This window comes from Zea mays, chromosome 6 (genome assembly GCF_902167145.1).
Source record: "Zea mays cultivar B73 chromosome 6, Zm-B73-REFERENCE-NAM-5.0, whole genome shotgun sequence".
NCBI classification, from domain to species: Eukaryota; Viridiplantae; Streptophyta; class Magnoliopsida; order Poales; family Poaceae; genus Zea; species Zea mays.
The window spans coordinates 97,602,426-97,622,933 of NC_050101.1; the positions used below are offsets into that span (position 1 = coordinate 97,602,426).

The 20,508-nt window shown below is 45.0% G+C and overlaps 1 protein-coding gene across 1 annotated transcript; it reads left to right on the forward strand.

The window, feature by feature from the left end:
- Window positions 1-1,140: 1,140 nt before the first annotated feature.
- Window positions 1,141-2,244, forward strand: LOC118472204 (uncharacterized). The gene is made up of 2 exons (XM_035960014.1): window positions 1,141-1,839; window positions 1,939-2,244. Exons 1-2 carry the CDS (start codon window positions 1,231-1,233, stop codon window positions 2,242-2,244), a joined length of 915 nt encoding a protein of 304 aa, XP_035815907.1. The 5' UTR covers window positions 1,141-1,230.
- The last annotated feature ends 18,264 nt before the right edge of the window (window positions 2,245-20,508 follow it).

A 20,508-nucleotide genomic window follows, 5' to 3' on the forward strand; every position in this document is an offset into this window, starting at 1 on the left:
AAAATAATTCTGTTATATAAATTTATATATACTAATGGAAACCTAATCACTTTTAGTTGATCAACATCGCACGAGATAAACAATTAACTACATGAATTAATTAGCATAACGGAATTTTAAATTAAACTTCCTATTTTCCCATAGCATGAACAGTGATTAGCCTATTTAAAATACAGTAATTATGATCACAGAAAGTAAATAAAATAAAATAAAAAAAATAAAAAAAACAGAGGGGGGGGGGGCGGTTGAACCGGCCCTAGGGCGGTTGAACCGGCCCTAGGCGGGGCGCGGGCGGGGCTGGCCGGGCGGCTGAGCCGGCGAGGGCGGGGCGGCCGAACCGGCGGAGCGCAGGGGCGGCCGAACCGGCGGGGCAGGGGGCGGCGCAGGGGGCGGCCGAGCCGGCCGTGGGGCGGCCGAGCCGGGCGAGGCAGGGGGGCGGCCGAACCGGCCATGGGGCCGAGCGGCGAGGGGAAGGGGAGGGAGGAGAGGGGGAGGGAGGAGAGGGAGGAGGGGGGGGGGCTCACCGGTGACGGGGACGGGGCGGCCGAGCGGGGCGGCCGATCGGCGACGGGGAGGGGCGGCGGCCTAGGGGCGGCGGCTAGGGCAGGGGGCGGGTAGGGGGTAGGGGCGGCGGCCTAGGTGGGGAGGGAGAAAATGAGGGGGGAGAGGGAGAGGGTTAGGGGATAAGGGAAAGAGGGGGGGCGGCTGGGCCTATTGGGCCCAAGGGGGGGGGCGCCAGGGGGCGGCTGGGCCGGCCGGGGTCGGCCCAGGGCGCGGGAGAGAGAGAGAGGGGAGAGAGAAAGAGAGAGAGAAGAGAAAGAAAGATCTTCTCCTCATTTTCGAAATCCGATCTTTCTACATGAATGCAATTGCGCTTTCAAAGCAATCAAAAGAAATGCAAGGTTCGGCATGGTGCATCAAACAACATAAGGTATTTAGGGTTTTTCCTACACGGGAATTCCAAACCGAACCCCGCTAGAACTTTGGAAAAGGTCAAGGTTTAGCGAAGGGAAAAAGAAAAGGAAAAGGTAACGCCCGAATTTTGGCGAGTAAAGAAAAGAAAAAATTCAACTGCAAAAATTCGGGGCGTTACAAAGGCGCGCCAAGTCTCCAACTCTCCCCATCTAATCTCCAGTTCTTGCACCCGCTCGTCCACCGTTCGCATACGCCGCGCTTGCTCGCATACGCCGACCCTACCCGCAGCCGGCCGGCCTGCCCGCAGCCGCTACCATGGCCAACGAGCAGAGCGGGCTTCCCCTGCGGAGGTGGAAGCCTTTCTACAGCGCTTTCCAGGCGATCGACGGCGCGATCGAGGCATGCGGCTACCCGCGCGCCGAGTATCGTGACGTGCGTGGCGAGATCGTCGTGCTGCTCCGCGGCGCCACGGATGACGGCGTGGCCGAGCAGCTCTGCGCCGTGCTCGACGACGTCATGGTCGAATCCCTCAAGACGCTGCTGGTCGCGCCCGTCCCGCACGACCTGCTGGCGTCCACCGAGCTGGCGAGGACCGTCGGCGCCCTCGGGAGCCACGGGTCGTCCCGGATCCGGAGCCTCGCGCGCGACGTCGTGCGCGGGTGGAGGGTAGCCGTCGAAGCCTCCTTCGCCACTGCTGTAGCGGTGAAGAAGAAACTCGACAATCTCTCTGCTGATCAGATCCCGCTCCCGCGCGCTGCCGTCGACAAGGTGCACGTACCGTCTGCCAAGATGCTTCCCGCTGCTGCTGAGGTACACAACAAGAAGCCGGACATACCACCAGCAAAGATGATTTCCACGGCCACCGCCGCCGAGGCACATAACAAGAGGCCACACGTACCACCAGCAAAGACGCTTGCTGCCGCCGTTGCCGAGGTGCACAACAAGAGGCCACAAGTACCACCAGCAAAGATGCTTTCCACCGCCGAGGAACACAAGAAGCAGCATTATGTACCGCCAACGAAGACGCTTCCGACCACATCAATTCTATCGAATCAACAGAAGAACATGAGTGAGACCAAGAAACCGGTCGTCGCCGAGAGCGAGAAGATGGAGGCTACAAAACGCAAGCTACGGGAGAGTTACCAAGAAGCTGATGGAGTCAAGCGTCGGCGCAGCATCCAGACCATTAAGGAGGAGGGGAAGCTGTTAGAGCAGAAGCAATGCAAGAATCATGCGTCCCATCGTATGGAGAGAGGCCCAGTAGGATATAGGACTAGGACCTCGTCAGGCGTCAGTCGTTCTAGGCCTCCTCCTTCTCACGTGCTTTAGGGCCGAATGTTGTTCTTGGATGACCAATATTTATGCATTTTGAAGTTCTGTTTACGTGTAAAGAGATAGGATCATCAGCGCTGGGACATAGCATATTTTATCCTACTACACGACCTGTCCAAGAGAAATTTTATCATGTGAAATCGAGGCCATGTACCAAACTATTGAATAAAAGACCATTCTCAATAAATCATTTAAAAATAGAACTATCAAGTGCAAGGCTTTGATTAGACGTTTGTGATTTTTTATAATAATTTTGTCCACAGCTCCCTTCGGACCCTAAGTTAGATTATCTATTCTTTGTTTTCTTACAGTTTTCATAATTAGATTTATATTTAGATTTATATTTTTTAGATTGATTATTTAAAGACATGATGTTGATAGTTGGATCTTGAAACACCAGATGTCTAGTAAGCTTAGACCAACTCCACCAGAGGTCGTATATGGGCGTGCATCTGTAAAATTTGCACGTCTTCGCACTGTTGAGTTCCCCAGCATGCGCTGTATCCGGCGACGGAAAAAACGGGCCAGGGGTGGGCGCTCCTTTTTATCGCGTATTCTCTCTCATCCACACAACCCAACCATCATTCCGAACTTCCTCCTTCCTTCGTTGGTACGGCGACACAAGATCTATTTTCTTCCTCCGAGCTATCGGGGTCACGCTCAAGTTCTCGAGTTTTGTCTCCTAGGTCGAAGGACGTCGCCCCCATCCGCGGCGCTGAAGCACAGTCGACTATGAACTTCAAATCTACCGGATCCCATAATCGTGCAGGACCTTTAATTATTGCGTACTGACCTTGAAGAACCCTGAAGCAACGTTCGACGTCTTTTCGATACTCTGCTTTCATCTGGCCCTCCGTAGGCTAGCTTACGAATTGCAGCATGAACCCTCCAGTGTAGTGGCCTCCATCAGAACTGAGACGACGCTGGTCGTCCTTCGTTGCTACATCTGAAAGGCTGCGCCAAGTGGCACAAATCCAAACGATGAACTCGCATCTGCAGAGGAAATCAAAACGATGAACTCGCATCCGACGGGGGAATAAATGAAAACGATGAACGCGCTGGCAACCTACCACCGGGGACTGCGGATGGCTGCAACAGAGCAGAAATGGGATACTAGCCGTGGCCGAGCCAGAGACGAGGCAGAGCTGCAATCCGGCGACAAGAGCTTCGATGAAATGCTACGGTGGAGGTTGTACCCGAGGCCGGTCGATGCAGCACTGTGACTTTGGGCAGCCGGTGTCTTCAGACAGGGGCCAACGGCTCTCGTTTCAGGGCGTTGGCGGGAACAGAAACGATGCCTTGTTTACACCGCTTTACGGAGCCATTTATGGAGCTTCCTGGAAATCGGGCTACTGAGCAACTCCGTATCGTCGCCTGCCACTCCGTAGGATACAGATCCGCAGCCAGCCATTGCTGGGGTTGGTCTTATAAACATGCACAAACTGGGTGAAAATAATAATCAAACTATTACAATTATAAAAGCCCATTTGGAATGCATCAATTTTTATTTCCGTTTTCTACATTTTTCCTGTGAAAATGAACTGTTTTATGTGAAATTCTCGTATGGTTTCTCTGAAATTCTTGCATTCCAAAGGAGGCCTAAAAGATACACTAACAAAATAGGTGAATAAAAATTTAATGAATAACTTATCCGGCTGTTTGACAATAAGTCGCTTGAACGGAAGACAAGACACGGTGTGGGCTAGATAATAGAGTTATGACGACCTTGCGAACTGTAAAGACAGACCAAGGTAAATTGATTTATTTCTCTTCCAGGCACCTGCTGCGTAGGAAATATTTTGGGTTAATTAGAAATTAGGGGCCCTATACAACACCAGTCGCACACCTCTATGCCCAACCCTGACTTAAATGAACATGATTTAACGTTATCAGTTACCAATTACTTTGCAAATATATGAACCAAACAAGACCTAAATGGATCCTTTATATGCTACATCTTTCCCAACAGTTCAGCTCACTAGTTCAGACTGAAATTTCAATTGTCTGCAAAAATCTAGCGTAGGAAGGCTGACATGCATGCATGTTGTGTCCGCATGCATGTTGACATGCATGCATGTTGTGTCCTCAGAATGCAAAATGTTACCTTGTCCGATGCATGCACATGACATGCATGCATGTTGTGTCCTCAGAATGCAAAATGTTACTTTGTCCGATGCATGCGCATGACGAACATCTACATCAACCTGCCGCCGGTGGCGCCGCTTTTGGGAGGCGGATATGGCTACTGGGCTCGTTCTTCGGCGGCTACAGATACGGCTATGGGTGGTCGACGTTCTCGTTGTTCACCCCCGGTCTGAGCGTGGACGTCGGGGTCGCGGTGGCTTCGACACGCTCGTCCTCTTCGTGGCGTTGGGTGCCATTGTCGGAGCTGTCAGGCGGTTCCTCAACCGGAACAATGATGACTATGACGACGACTTCTAAGTTGCCTGTCACACCCAGTTTTGCAAGGCTTTGATTAGACGTTTGTGATTTTTTATAATAATTTTGTCCACAGCTCCCTTCGGACCCTAAGTTAGATTATCTATTCTTTGTTTTTCTTACAGTTTTCATAACTAGATTTATATTTAGATTATATTTTTTAGATTGATTATTTAAAGACATGATGTTGATAGTTGGATCTTGAAACACCAGATGTCTAGTAAGCTTAGACCAACTCCACCAGGGGTCGTATATGGGCGTGCATCCGTAAAATTTGCACGTCTTTGCACTGTTGAGTTGCCCAGCATGCGCTGTATCCGGCGACGGAAAAACGGGCCAGGGGTGGGGCGCTCCTTTTTCTCGTGTATTCTCTCTCATCCGCGCAACCCAACCGTCATTCCGAACTTCCTCCTTCCTTCGTCGGTATGGCGACACGAGATCTATTTTCTTCCTCCGAGCTGTCGGGCTCGCGCTCAAGTTCTCGAGTTTTGTCTCCTAGGTCGAAGGACGTTGCCCCCATCCGCGGCGCTGGAGCACGGTCGACTATGAACTTCAAATCTACCGGATGCCATAATCGTGCAGGACCTTTAATTATTGCGTACTGACCTTGAAGAACGATGAAGCAACGTTCGACGTCTTTTCGATACTCTGCTTTCGGCTGGCCCTCCGTAGGCTAGCTTACGAATTGCAGCATGAACCCTCCAGTGTAGTGGCCTCCATCAGAACTGAGACGACGCTGGTCGTCCTTCGTTGCTACATCTGAAAGGCTGCGCCAAGTGGCACAAATCCAAACGATGAACTCGCATCCGCGGGGGAAATCAAAATGATGAACTCGCATCCGGCGGGGGAATAAATGAAAACGATGAACGCACCGAAAACCTACCGCCGGGGACTGCGGATGGCTGCAACAGAGACGAAATGCGATACTAGCTGTGGCCGAGCCAAAGACGAGGCGGAGCTGCAATCCGGCGACAAGAGCTTCGATGAAATGCTATGGTGGAGGTTGTACCCGAGGCTCGGTCGATGCAGCACTGCGACTTTGGGCAACTTGTGTCTTCGGACAGGGGCCAACGGCTTTTGTTTCAGGGCTTTGGCGGGAACAGGAACGATGCCTTGTTTACACCGCTTTACGGAGCCGTTTATGGAGCTTCCTAGAAACCGGGCTACTGCGCAACTCTGTATCGTCGCGTGCCACTCCATAGGATACAGATCCGCAGTCAGCCATTGCTGGGTTTGGTCTTATAAACATGCATAGACCAGGTGAAAATAATAATCAAACTATTATAATTATAAAAGCCCTTTGGAATGCAGGATTTTTTCCCGTTTTCTACATTTTTTTGTGAAAATGAACTGGGTTATGTGAAATTCTTGTATGGTTTCTCTAAAATTATTGCATTCCAAAGGAGGCCTAAAAGATACACTAACAAAATAGGTGAATAAAAATTTAATGAATAACTTATCTGGCTGTTTGACAATAAGTCGCTTGAACGAAAGACAGGACACGGTGTGGGCTAGATAATAGAGTTATGACGACCTTGCGAACTGTAAAGACAGGCCAAGGTAAATTGATCTAATTCACTTCCAGGCACCTACTGCGTAGGAAATATTTTGGGTTAATTAGAAATTAGGGGCCCTATACAGCACCGGTCGCACACCCCTATGCCCGACCCTGACTTAAATGAACATGATTTAACGTTATCAGTTACCAATTACTTTGCAAATATGTGAACCAAATAACACCTAAATAGATCCTTTATATGCTACATCTTTCCCAACAGTTCAGCTCACTAGTTGAGACTGAAATTTCAATTGTCTGCAAAAATGTAGCGTAGGAAGGCTGACATGCATGCATGTTGTGTCCGCATGCACGCTGACATGCACGCATGCTGTGTCCTCATAATGCAAAATGTTACCTTGTGCGATGCATGCGCATGACGAACATCTACATCAACCCGCCGCCTGTGGTGGCGCCGCTTTTGGGAGGCGGATATGGCTACTGGGCCTGTTCTTCAGCAGCTACAGATATGGCTACGGGTGGTCGACGTTCTCATTGTTCACCCCCGGTCTGAGCGTGGACGTCGGGGTCGGCGGTGGCTTCGAGACGCTCATCCTCTTCGTGGCGCTGGGCACCATTGTCCGAGCTGTCAGGCGGTTCCTCAACCGGAACAACGATGACTACGATAACGACTACTAAGTTGCCAGTGCTGCCAGACCAGACTAGTGGATGTAACGAATGCCAAAAGCCTTCTCCTCCGTGTGTGATACAGCGGATTTGCTCGTGTGGAATCCTAGGAACAATGTATTGTCGTTCAGTGAAATATTTAGTGAAATAGTTAGGGACCGTGGCAAATAAACAACCAAATACTCCATGGAATGGAGAACCATCGACTACAATGTGCATGATCAAAATGGATTCAGCTGTATTATCGCAAAAAGAATTCGAGAGGTTCGTTCCAAGTTTGTAGTTACAAAGAAATCTAAAAGAAGAAATACTTGGTCCACTGTTTAGTGCAGATTTTGGGTGGGACATGCATTACAAAACCGGTCGAAAAAACGATAAAACCGGTCTGGTTTCTCGTTAACGGACTAGACCGATATCAATTTTTAGCTGTTTTTTAAAAAGAAATCGTCCAACACTACCGGAGTTTGGCTCGGTAATGCCAAATAATTTGCCGAGTGTTTTATTTCGGGCACTCGACAAAGAAACTCTTTTGTTGAGTGCCAAGCAAAAAATCCTCGATAAAAAAACACTCGGCAAAAAAACTTTTTGCTAGAGTGTTTTTTCAAAACTAGGCAAACACAATTTAAAAATCACATTTTGAAGCAACAAAGTAATTTAAATGAAAAAATTTTAAACTAAAATTTGTATAACTCATCAAGATGTACAATTTATATTTTGATCATTTCTCCATGTAACAAAATAAAAGTAAATTTGTTCATAAAACCTATATATCTCTCGTAATTTATAGTTGGCAACTTTTTCATTTGAAGTTATCTTATCATGAAAACTACGTTTGAATTTTTAAAAATATAAAATTTAAATTTTGAAAACGACCTCGAATGGAAAACCACCAACATAAAAGTTGTAAGTATTAAAAAGTTATATAACTTTGCATTTTACATATTTTGGTTTGAAATCATCTTGTCATGCAAAAGTGCAAAACTATGTTTGAATTTTAAAATTTGAAGTTCCCAAACTATCTCGGATGGAAAAACAATGAAAATAAAAGTTATAGGTCTCGAAACGTAACGAAACTTTGTAATTGACAATTTTTTGATTTTAAATCATCTTATCATAGAAAAATTCGTGTGAAGTTTTAAATTTGAAATTCAAATTTTGTAAACGGCCTCAGATGTAGAAACTATCAAAATAAAACTTATGCACATTATAGTTGCCAACATTTTCAACTGAATTTATTTAGTGCCTCAAATAATCAAATTACTATCGCTTTGTTATAATACATGAGGAATGAAAACGTAATATAGACATAATTGATGTAGTAGTGTAGTGGTAGAGAAGGTTATGCGCGAGAGAGAGGTTGCGAGTTCGAATCACACCATTCAAAAAACATGTAACACTCGGCAAAGTATTTGCAGAGTGCCCGAAAAAAGTACTCGTCTAAAAACCACTTTTACCGATAACATGTTTGCCGATCCAAAGGATGAGACACTCGGCAAAAAAGACGAGTCCGTTAGTGTAAGACTTTGAAACTTTGAAAATGGTTATAAGAATTTGGAAAAATATGATAAATAGACAACACTGGCAACAATATGTTACATCTAAATGATTAATAGAAATGTATAAAATAAATGGAGATAAAACAAATTACTTTCAACGGCATTTTAATGAGTTTCCCCATTTTGGAAAGGTACGAACGGTTTGAGACCTGAAGGATCTTATCTTGCGGGCACGTTTGTGTTAGTTAGTACAACAGGAATGTACCCCAGCCAATATGCTCTCGCACGGCAAGCGCGTGGCGGCGGCTATGGCTAGGGGTGGTGCACGTGGCAACAACAGCGAGCTCGAGTCAGTGTAGTAGATTACTCCAAGTCTCCGGCTCTCCCTATCCATTAATCCAACTAGTAATTAAGGTGCGCCTAGCGCGCGCTGGAGCTGGGTTATATGATTGTGTGTGTAAGGAAAAAGAACTGTATATGGCTATATAAGATTGGTATAAAATAATATTGATGGTTCTTTTTTGACAAGGAAATGGTAAATTTTGAGTTTGTTTATTAACCATGTGAAAAGTTGGACAAAATGTACCATATAAACACAATAAAACTACTATGTAAGGGAAAAACTAAATCTAGAATTAAGGTTGAGGCACTTACATGTCTTTTAGTAGGTTTTTCTTTCAGAGCTAGCATTATGAACGGTGGAACAATAAAATGCTCATATGACATAGAGTTGATAGGAAATATAAATTTTTAGTCATTTGCGGTGGAGAAAAACTGCTAATGGAATAAATAAACCTTTAGGGAAAGAAAATGTAGAAATTTTACCTTTTTGTATGAGCTAGTGAATTTTTTATAGTGTCGTCGAGTGCGTGAAGATGTTCCTCAATCACAACCTAATTAGTTGGAAAAAGTTAGTAACAATTAGCTAATATGTAAGAAAATGCATTAATAAATGTTCAACTTGCGGCTTAATTCTATACTGAGATACCATGATATTGAAAATGCCATCATTCCAGATCAATTAGTCCAACATAGATAGACACTGACAAGATTACAAAAAGGTAAATAAGACGAAATATAAACATATAAATACATATCTCAGGAGAGAAAAAACTCTATTGAGAAATCTAATAAAAAACTATTCTTTTAGTAAAGAACTTACCTCCTTTTTATTTCTTGTCTGCTAGGTAAGTTGGCATCATCCTCTGCTTGAGATGTCGATAATACAAACAATCAGAGGACAACTGCTAAGATCGTTTCCGTAAAACATGTAAGAGGTGTATAGTATTATCAGTTTGATAGAACTGAGCAATTTATGCGATATGGCTACACATTCATGTTACATAGCCTGCTGCAAACAATGGACATCCATAATCAATATCTTATAGGCCTTTAATTTACTTTTTTAAAAAGGAAAGTAACATAATAGTAAGCACACAGTAATAAATATATTTATATTGACCAGAAGTTTCATTACTCGCATACCACATCAATATTTCAGAAGAACACAGAATCATATAGTGATTGGGAAAAAATTGCACAGCACGCGATATGAAATGTGCTTAATAGGCTGTAAAATAGTTGTACACATAATGTTTGGCATGTCAATGCACATATAGCTATATAAATGTACATGTAGATGTTATAGTTGCAAGAATTGATGCAAATATTCACAAAGAAGTAGCACAATTACTATCACATGATATTTACAGTGTAGCACGACACATAGGAAAATAGCATAAGGCAACACTTATTAAAATAAATTTTGGTAAATATGTTCGGGATCACCAAAATTGGAATTAAAAGAATATTTTTGCATAGCGAGAAAATGAAGTATGTTGATAACATGGGTAGAGGAATATGGGCTTGCAAGCATAACATAACAGAACTATTGCAAAAATAAAAATGTCACTTCAGGTGCTTATTAAAAAAGCACAAAAATTATAACCTTATTGATAAAAATGATGAAAGCTGAATTTTTCACTTCTTGATGGGTGGGTGGGTGGGTGGAGGGGGTCATTGGTTAGTACCATATTAATTGGTACCTTGCCCATTCCCATTTAATTAGTAATATTCCTGGAACTCCTCGAAGTCATCCATGTTGCCACTAAGAAAGAACTAAAACTCGTCATATTCCTGGAACTCCTCGAAGTCATCCATGTTGCCAGCTTCTCCTCCTGAGCACTGAGAGCAAAGGGGACAACCTGGGGTGGGGTGGTTTGTAAAGCAAGGGTGAGTACACTTCAACGTACTCAGCAAATGTCCCGTTTGGCTAAAGTAGACTAGATGTATGTGGAGTTTAAAGTTAAGCAGTTGCTTTTAGTTAGTCAAGTTTTATTACTTATAAGTATAGCCAAATTTTAGTAATAACCCAGTTATTACCCAGAGGCACTCCCTCCAAGAGGAAATACCAGAGATTAGGATTATAATCACCATTGTTAATCATCATCATAAAAGTAACCATTGTTCTTCTAATCGAAGAGGATCCCAAGGCTGCTCATAACCGCGAGCATGGCTGATATACCAGTTTCTAACACTCTGCAGAGGTTGTACACTTTACCCACAAGCAGTGATTCCCATTCTGCCCAGGGTTCTAGCCTCTCCATTGATCACTACCAAGGTGACCTAGCAGGGTCTTACTATGTAGCCTTTACAAAGATTTCCCAGGGGTCATAGCCACCCGTTAGGTTTCTCCAGTTTGATAAATACATTACATCTCTCCAAGGGAAGGGTGACTAACAAAACCAAATCAAAGAACCTCTGCAACCAACCTCGACAGAGCAAGTACTGTGCCTGGACCCCATTGACGGCCCTACGGCGAAGCCAACTACTCCTCTGGTTCCTCTAATTATTCAGCTAAGGGCGTCCCATTCCACCCTCATGGTTGCACTGTTATCCCAGGTTTTCACACCCCAAACAGGTCCTTACGGAGAGGCACTCAAGAAAGAGCCTAAGCCCCCTAAAGCAATCACAAGGAACTCATCGTGATAACATCATCGTATCATAAAAGATCACATCATATTTATTGATTAAGTTTAAGCAATAAGATAAGCTAACCATGATTAACCCAAAAAGGTAAATAAGGGTAAGGGAAATACAAACTAGGACAAGGTAAACAAGGTTTCAATAAAGTAATGCAGGACAATGAATTTAATGTAAAGTAGCACATGATAGGTCTGAGGACACTTGCCTTCACCAGGTTGTTGCTCAGAGGGATCTTCGGCAACACACTCAGGAACCTCAGACTGCTCGTTGTCTAAGTAAAGGGAGCATACATTCAATACATTTGGAAAAGTATAAATGAAGAGCACATCAAACATTTACAATCATTAACTCACAAAAAGGTATAGTATTAAGTGTAGGGGGATGATATCAAGCTACAAAGAAAATGGAGTAATCCTAATTGGGGAATTGATTACTCTCTAAATGTTTAGGACATAGCTCAAAAGGGTTAGGTAGAGATTAAAACAAAGGAAAGTTAGAATTATAATATAAACTACTCTCATTTAGGAATTTGATTATCCTTTAAATATTATCCATAATTACATACCTAATTCTATTTATCACATTAGGGTCTAAAGGTTAAACCAAAAGTGAATCCATAAAATGCATAACACTAATCTCACAAAATTCAATATGTTTTAACTCCTAGGGCTTTCATTTTATTTATTTTATTAAATAAATAAACTAACATAAACATTAATCCTATATTCTAAGTGTAAAAATTAAAGTGTACAGATTGCAGTTGGTCATATTTTATTTGAACAAAGAATAATTTGGTGAACATTTTGCAATTTGAACCACTAAATTTGGAGTTCATATGAAAAAGATATGAAATAAACAAGTTTTGAGGTTTGAAATATGAAATTAGGGCTAAATCTGTGATTAAATAAAAGTCCAGGGGTCTAATTAAAACAAACCAGGGACCTATGCGCTAAAACAGAGGACGACGGATTGATTTCCTAAAACCAGGGGGTTTCTTAAGCAAAACAGCCACGCGTAGGGGTATCGGGCTCCCTCAACCGTTGGATCAGAAACCGACGGCTGAGATTAGATCTGCGGCCGAGGGTGCGCGCGCGGGCGAGCGAGCACTAACAAGCGGGACAGGGAGTGTCAGCGACAGAGGGGGAGAGTGCACTGACCGAGCGGGTCCAGCGCTAGTGGGGAGACGGACGGCTACAGGGGTCCGAGGGGGTCCGAGCCGTTCGATCAAGATTGGACAGGGGAAATCAGACCGGGAAGGATAAGCGGCTGCGGGTGACGCTGACAGGTGGGTCAGGGCGTCAAGTGTGCGTGCGCGAAGCGGTACCCACGGTCCGAGCCGTTCGATCAAGATCGGACGGGGGGGTGGTCAGATTGGGGAAACAGACGGCTGCGGGCGGTGCCGCTCCTCTCCGCGGCGGTGAGGTCGCCGTAGTTGAGGCGAGCACGAGCTAGGGTGGCTCTGGGGTCACCGGAGTTGGGCAGAGGGGAAGAGGGCGCCACGACAAACTCAATGGCGGGGAAGAGGCCACGAATCCACGGGCAGAGAGGGGAGAACGACGGTGGCAAGACCTCGGGCGGGCCGGAGCAACTCTGATGAGCGTTTCCGGCCACGGGGAGGGGACTTAAGGCGCGCTAAGGCCTGGTGAAAGGGAATTAGGCTTACACCTAGTTCCTATATAATTTTGTTGGTTGAATTGCCCAACACAAATCTTTGGACTAACTAGTTTTGCCCAAGTATATAGATTATACAGGTATAAAAGGTTCACACTCAGCCAATAAAAAGACCAAGTTTTGGATTCAACAAAGGAGCAAGGTGGCAACCGAAGGCCCTCTGGTCTGGGAGCACCGGACTGTCCGGTGTACACCGGACAGTGTCCGGTGCGCCAGAGGACTCCAGCTCGAACTCACTACCTTCGGGAATTTCTGGAGGCGCTCCGCTATAATTCACCGGACTGTCCGGTGTACACCGGACAGTGTCCGGTGCTCCAAAGAAGCGCGGCCTCCGGAACTCGCCAGCCTCGGGAATTTGATTGAAGCCGCTCCGCTATAATTCACCGGACTGTCCGGTGTACACCGGACTGTCCGGTGAACCACGGAGCAACGACTACTTCCGCGCCAACGGCTACCTGCAGGCGCATTCAATGCGCGCTAGTGGCGCGCAGTCGTCAGACGCGCCCATTCTGGTGCACCGGACAATGAACAGTTCATGTCCGGTGTACACCGGACATCCAGGCGGGCCCACAAGTCAGAGCTCCAACGGTCAGAATCCAACGGCAATGTCGACGTGGCAGGGGGCACCGGACTGTCCGGTGTGCACCGGACTGTCCGGTGCACCATCGAGCAGAGAGCTCCCAGCAACGGTCAAATTGGTGGTTGAGGCTATAAATACCCCAACCACCCCACCATTCATTGCATCCAAGTTCTCTACTTCCCAACCACTTACAAGAGCTAGGCATTCAATTCTAGACACACCAAAGAGATCAAATCCTCTCCAATTCCACAAAAGACTTTAGTGATTAGTGAGAGAGATTTGCCGTGTTCTTTTGAGCTCTTGCGCTTGGATTGCTTTCTTTCTTTCTCACTTGTTCTTGTGATCAAAACTCAATTGTAACCAAGGCAAGAGGCACCAATTGTGTGGTGGCCCTTGCGGGGAAGTTTTGTTCCCGTTTGATTGAGAAGAAGAAAAGCTCACTCGGTCCGAGGGACCGTTTGAGAGAGGGAAGGGTTGAAAGAGACCCGGCCTTTGTGGCCTCCTCAACGGGGAGTAGGTTTGCGAGAACCGAACCTCGGTAAAACAAATTGAGAGCACCTAGAGGGGGGCGGGTGAATAGGTGATCCTGTAAATCTTAAAAACTTAAGCCACAAAACTTTGATTAAGTGTTAGCACAGTTAATGCCAAGTGGCTAGAGCGAAGATCTTGCACAATATGATAATCACAAGAAGTTCAACACAGAGAGGACACGGTGATTTATCCCGTGGTTCGGCCAAGTACAAAACTTGCCTACTCCACGTTGTGGCGTCCCAACGGACGAGAGTTGCACTCAACTCCTCTCAAGTGATCCAATGATCAACTTGAATACCACAGTGTTATGCTTTTCTTCTCAATATCCCGTTTGCGAGGAATCTCCACAACTTGGAGCCTCTCGCCCTTACACTTAAGATTCACAAAGAAATACGGAGTAAGGTGGGAATGAGCAACACACACAAGACTCAAAAATCAGAGCAACAATACGCACACAAGTTGCAACAAGAGCTCGCAACACAACTCAATGAGTTCACAACTCCACAAGAGCTCTAGATGCTATCACAATTAAACAAATGCGCGAGATCGATGTCTTGGTGCTTAGAAGTGTTGTAGGAATGCTTGGTATGCTCCTCCATGCGCCTAGGGGTCCCTTTTATAGCCCCAAGGCAGCTAGGAGCCGTTGAGAATAAATCTGGAAGGCCATCCTTGTCTTCTGTCGTCGGGTGCACCGGACAGTCCGGTGCACACCGGACACTGTCCGGTGCCCGATTTATTTCCATACTTGGCGCAGTCGACCGTTGCTGACTGCTGAAGATCTGGGAGCCGTTGGCGCACCGGACAGTCCGGTGCACACCGGACAATCCGGTGCCCCCCTTCCGACCGTTGGCTCGGCCACGTGTCCTGCGCAGATTGCGCGGCCGACCGTTGGCCCAGCCGACCGTTGGCTCACCGGACAGTCCGGTGCACACCGGACAGTCCGGTGAATTATAGCCGTACGCCGTCGGCAAATTCCCGAGAGCGGGCAGTTTACGCCGAGGCAGCCTGGCGCACCGGACACTGTCCGGTGAACCACCGGACAGTCCGGTGCCCCAGACCGAAGCAGCCTTTTGGCTGTACACAACCAACTCTTCTTCTTTCTTCTTTTCTTTGTTTCTATCACTTAGACAAGTATATTAGTACACAAAACGAATGTACTAAGGCTTAGAAACGTACCTGTACTTGTGATTTGCACTTTGTTCATCCATGAGCATAGATTTACATTTAAGCACTTGTGTTGACACCCAATCACCAAAATACTTAGAAATGGCCCAAGGGCACATTTCCCTTTCAATCTCCCCCTTTTTGGTGATTTATGCCAACACAACATAAAGCAACTAGAACAAGTGCAAAAAAAACACTTCAAATAAAATAACTTCGAGTTTTATTCAATTTTGGCATATATGGATCATCCTTTGCCACCACTTGGTTTGTTTTTGTAAATCAAACTCAAATCTCTATCTCTAAGTCAAACACACATGTTGAAGCATAAAGAGAGTCATTCCAAAAGAGATTGATCAAAGATTTCAAAAACTCCCCCTTTTTCCTACAATCGCTACTTCTCCCCACAAGAAGCCAACTTTTGACAAGAGATGCAATAAAAGAGTTTAAGAGTTTTGTCAAACCAAAAGCTCTATTCTAGTATTTTCAAAATCTCTCAAGTGGTAGCTGATCCATTTATCGCTTTGGCCTTTATTTTCTCCCCCTTTGGCATCAAGCACCAAAACGGGATCAATCTTGGCCCTTTAACCCCATTGCCTCACAAAAATCTTCAATTAAGATCAAATGTCAATAAGAGTTCATGAGATGAACTTGGAATTAGTTACCCTCTCATCGGAGTGCAGTGGAAGTCTTTCATAGTCCAAGTCCACCTTTTCCCTTTCAATTCTCCTTCGAGACTAAGTCAAACAAACTCAAGCATATGGTTAGTCTCAAAAGGTCAAGTTGTAACACATCTCCCCCTAAAACTATGCATCACTTTGCAACGGACTTGTGAGGTCCAGGGAGTGTTTGTACAACTTGAGCACCACAATAAGCAACAAAATGCAGAAAGGAACATGATCAAGGGCATAAACACATGTATGCTACAATTCAATCCAAGTTCCGCGAATCTAAGACATTTAGCTCACTACGCAACCTGCAAAAGGTCTTCTTATCTAGAGGCTTGGTAAAGATATCGGCTAGCTGGTTCTCGGTGCTAACATGAAACACTTCGATATCCCCCTTTTGCTGGTGGTCTCTCAAAAAGTGATGCCGGATGTCTATGTGCTTAGTGCGGCTGTGTTCAACAGGATTTTCCGCCATGCGGATAGCACTCTCATTATCACATAGGAGTGGGACTTTGCTCAGATTGTAGCCAAAGTCCCTGAGGGTTTGCCTCATCCAAAGTAGTTGCGCGCAACACTGTCCCGCGGCAACATACTCGGCCTCAGCGGTGGATAGGGCAACGGAAGTTTGTTTCTTAGATTTCCACGACACCAGGGACCTTCCTAAGAATTGGCACGTCCCCGATGTACTCTTCCTATCGACCTTACATCCAGCATAATCGGAGTCTGAGTATCCAATCAAGTCAAAGGTAGACCCCTTTGGATACCAGAGCCCGAGGCAAGGCGTAGCAACTAAATATCTAAGTATTCGCTTCACCGCCACTAAGTGACACTCCTTAGGGTCGGATTGAAATCTAGCACACATGCATACGCTAAGCATAATATCCGGTCTACTAGCACATAAGTAAAGTAATGACCCTATCATTGACCGGTATGCTTTTTGATCAACGGACTTACCTCCTTTGTTGAGGTCGGTGTGTCCGTCGGTTCCCATCGGTGTCTTTGCGGGCTTGGCGTCCTTCATCCCAAACCGCTTCAGCAGATCTTGCGTGTACTTCGTTTGGGAGATGAAGGTGCCGTCCTTGAGTTGCTTCACTTGGAACCCAAGGAAGTAGTTCAACTCGCCCATCATCGACATCTCGAATTTCTGCGTCATCACCCTGCTAAACTCTTCACAAGACTTTTTATTAGTGGAACCAAATATTATGTCATCGACATAAATTTGGCACACAAATAAATCACCATCACAAGTCTTTGTAAAAAGAGTTGGATCGGCTTTCCCGACCTTGAAAGCATTAGCAATTAAGAAATCTCTAAGGCATTCATACCATGCTCTTGGGGCTTGCTTAAGTCCATAGAGCGCCTTAGAGAGCTTACACACGTGGTCGGGGTACCGTTCATCCTCGAAGCCAGGGGGTTGCTCCACGTACACCTCCTCCTTTATTGGCCCGTTGAGGAAAGCGCTCTTCACATCCATTTGGAACAACCTGAAAGAATGGTGAGCGGCATATGCTAGCAAGATACGAATTGATTCTAGCCTAGCCACAGGAGCAAAAGTCTCCTCAAAGTCCAAACCTGCGACTTGGGCATAACCTTTTGCCACAAGTCGAGCCTTGTTCCTTGTCACCACCCCGTGCTCGTCCTGTTTGTTGCGGAACACCCACTTGGTTCCCACAACGTTTTGCTTGGGACGAGGCACCAGTGTCCAAACTTCATTGCGCTTGAAGTTGTTTAACTCCTCTTGCATGGCCAACACCCAGTCCGGATCTAGCAAGGCCTCTTCTACCCTGAAAGGCTCAATAGAAGAGACAAAGGAGTAATGCTCACAAAAATTAACTAATTGAGATCGAGTAGTTACTCCCTTGCTGATGTCACCCAGAATTTGGTCGACGGGATGATCCCTTTGAATCATCGCTCGAACTTGGGTTGGAGGTGCCTGTTGCGCTTCTTCCTCCATCACATGATCATCTTGTGCTCCCCCTTCATCACACGCCTCCTGTTGATGAACCTGTTCATCGTCTTGAGTTGGGGGATGCACCATAGTTGAGGAAGAAGGTTGATCTTGCTCTTCTTGTTCCTGTGGTCGCACATCACCAATCGCCATGGTTCGAATAGCGGTCGTCGGAACATCTTCTTCATCTACATCATCAAGATCAACAACTTGCTCTCTTGGAGAGCCATTAGTCTCATCAAATACAACGTCGCTAGAGACTTCAACCAAACCCGATGATTTGTTGAAGACTCTATACGCCTTTGTATTTGAGTCATAACCTAACAAAAACCCTTCTACAGCTTTGGGAGCAAATTTCGAATTTCTACCCTTCTTCACTAGAATGTAGCACTTGCTCCCAAATACACGAAAGTAAGATACGTTGGGTTTGTTACCGGTTAGAAGTTCATATGACGTCTTCTTGAGGAGTCGGTGAAGGTAGACCCTGTTGATGGCGTGGCAAGCCGTGTTCACGGCTTCCGACCAAAACCGCTCGGGGGTCTTGAATTCTCCAAGCATCGTCCTCGCCATGTCGATTAGTGTCCTGTTCTTTCTCTCTACCACACCATTTTGCTGTGGTGTGTAGGGAGCGGAGAACTCGTGCTTGATCCCTTCCTCCTCAAGAAACTCTTCCACTTGAAGGTTCTTGAACTCGGACCCGTTGTCGCTCCTTATCTTCTTTACTTTGAGCTCAAACTCATTTTGAGCTCTCCTGAGGAAGCGCTTGAGGGTCCCTTGGGTTTCAGACTTATCCTGCAAAAAGAACACCCAAGTGAAGCGGGAAAAGTCATCAACAATTACTAGACCATACTTACTTCCTCCTATACTCAGATAGGCGACGGGTCCGAAGAGGTCCATATGCAGCAGCTCCAGGGGTCTTGATGTGGTCATCACATTCTTGCTGTGATGTGCTCCTCCCACTTGTTTACCTGCCTGACAAGCTGCACAAGGTCTATCTTTTTCGAATTTTACATTTGTTAGTCCTATCACGTGTTCTCCCTTTAGAAGTTTGTGAAGGTTCTTCATCCCCACATGTGCCAAGCGGCGATGCCACAACCAGCCCATGCAAGTCTTAGCTATTAAGCATGCATCTAGACTGGCCTCTTCTTTTGCAAAATCAACTAAGTAAAGCTTGCCGTCTAATACACCCTTAAAAGCTAGTGAACCATCACTTCTTCTAAAGACAGACACATCTATGTTTGTGAATAAACAGTTATACCCCATATTGCATAATTGACTAACAGATAGTAAATTATAACCAAGAGACTCTACTAAAAACACATTTGAAATAGAATGCTCATTAGAAATTGCAATTTTACCTAACCCTTTTACCTTGCCTTGATTCCCATCACCGAATATGATTGAATCTTGGGAATCTTTATTCTTGACGTAGGAGGTGAACATTTTCTTCTCCCCCGTCATATGGTTTGTGCATCCGCTGTCGATAATCCAGCTTGAACCCCCAGATGCATAAACCTGCAAGGCAAATTTAGGCTTGGGTTTTAGGTACCCAACTCATGTTGGGTCCTACAAGGTTAGCACAAATGTCCTTAGGGACCCAAATGCAAGTTTTATCACCCTTGCATTTAGCCCCTAACTTCCTAGCAATTACTTTTCTATTCTTTCTACAAATTGCAAAGGAAGCATTCAAAGCATGATATATTGTAGAAAATTCATTTACTACTTTCCTAGGAGCATGACTAACATTCTTTCTAGGCACATGATGAATAGCATTTCTCCTACTAACATTTCTATCATGCACATAAGAGGAACTAGAAGCAACCATGACATGAGCATCAAAATCATTATAAGCATTATAACTCCTATAAGCATTTCTAGTTTGTCTTCTATCATGATATAAAAAGGCATGGTTCTTTTTAGCACTAGTAGCCATAGGGGCCTTCCCTTTTTCCTTAGCGGGAATGGGAGCCTTATGGCTTGTTAAGTTCTTGGCTTCCCTCTTGAAGCCAAGCCCATCCTTAATTGAGGGGTGTCTACCAACCGTGTAGGCATCCCTAGCAAATTTTAGTTTCTCATAATCACTCTTGCTAGTCTTAAGTTGTGCATTAAGACTAGCTAATTCATCATTTAATTTTGAAATAGAAACTAAGTGTTCACTACAAGCATTAATATCAAAATCTTTACACCTAGTGCAAATCATAACATGTTCTACACAAGAATTAGATTTATTTGCTATTTCTAACTTAGCACTCATATCATCATTAATGCTCCTTAATTTAGAAATTGTCTCATGGTAAGAAGATAATTCACAAGAAAGCATTTCATTTCTTTTAACTTCTAGAGCATGAGATCTTTGAGCTTCTACAAATTTATCATGCTCTTCATATAATAAATCTTCTTGTTTCTCTAAGAGTTTATCCTTCTCATTTAATGCATCAATCAATTCATTGATTTTATCAATTTTATTTCTATCCAATCCCTTGAACAAGCTAGAGTAGTCTATTTCCTCATCGCTAGATTCATCATCACTAGAAGAATCATAAGTAGTACTGTCTCGAGTACATACCTTCTTCTCCTTAGCCATGAGGCATGTGTGATGC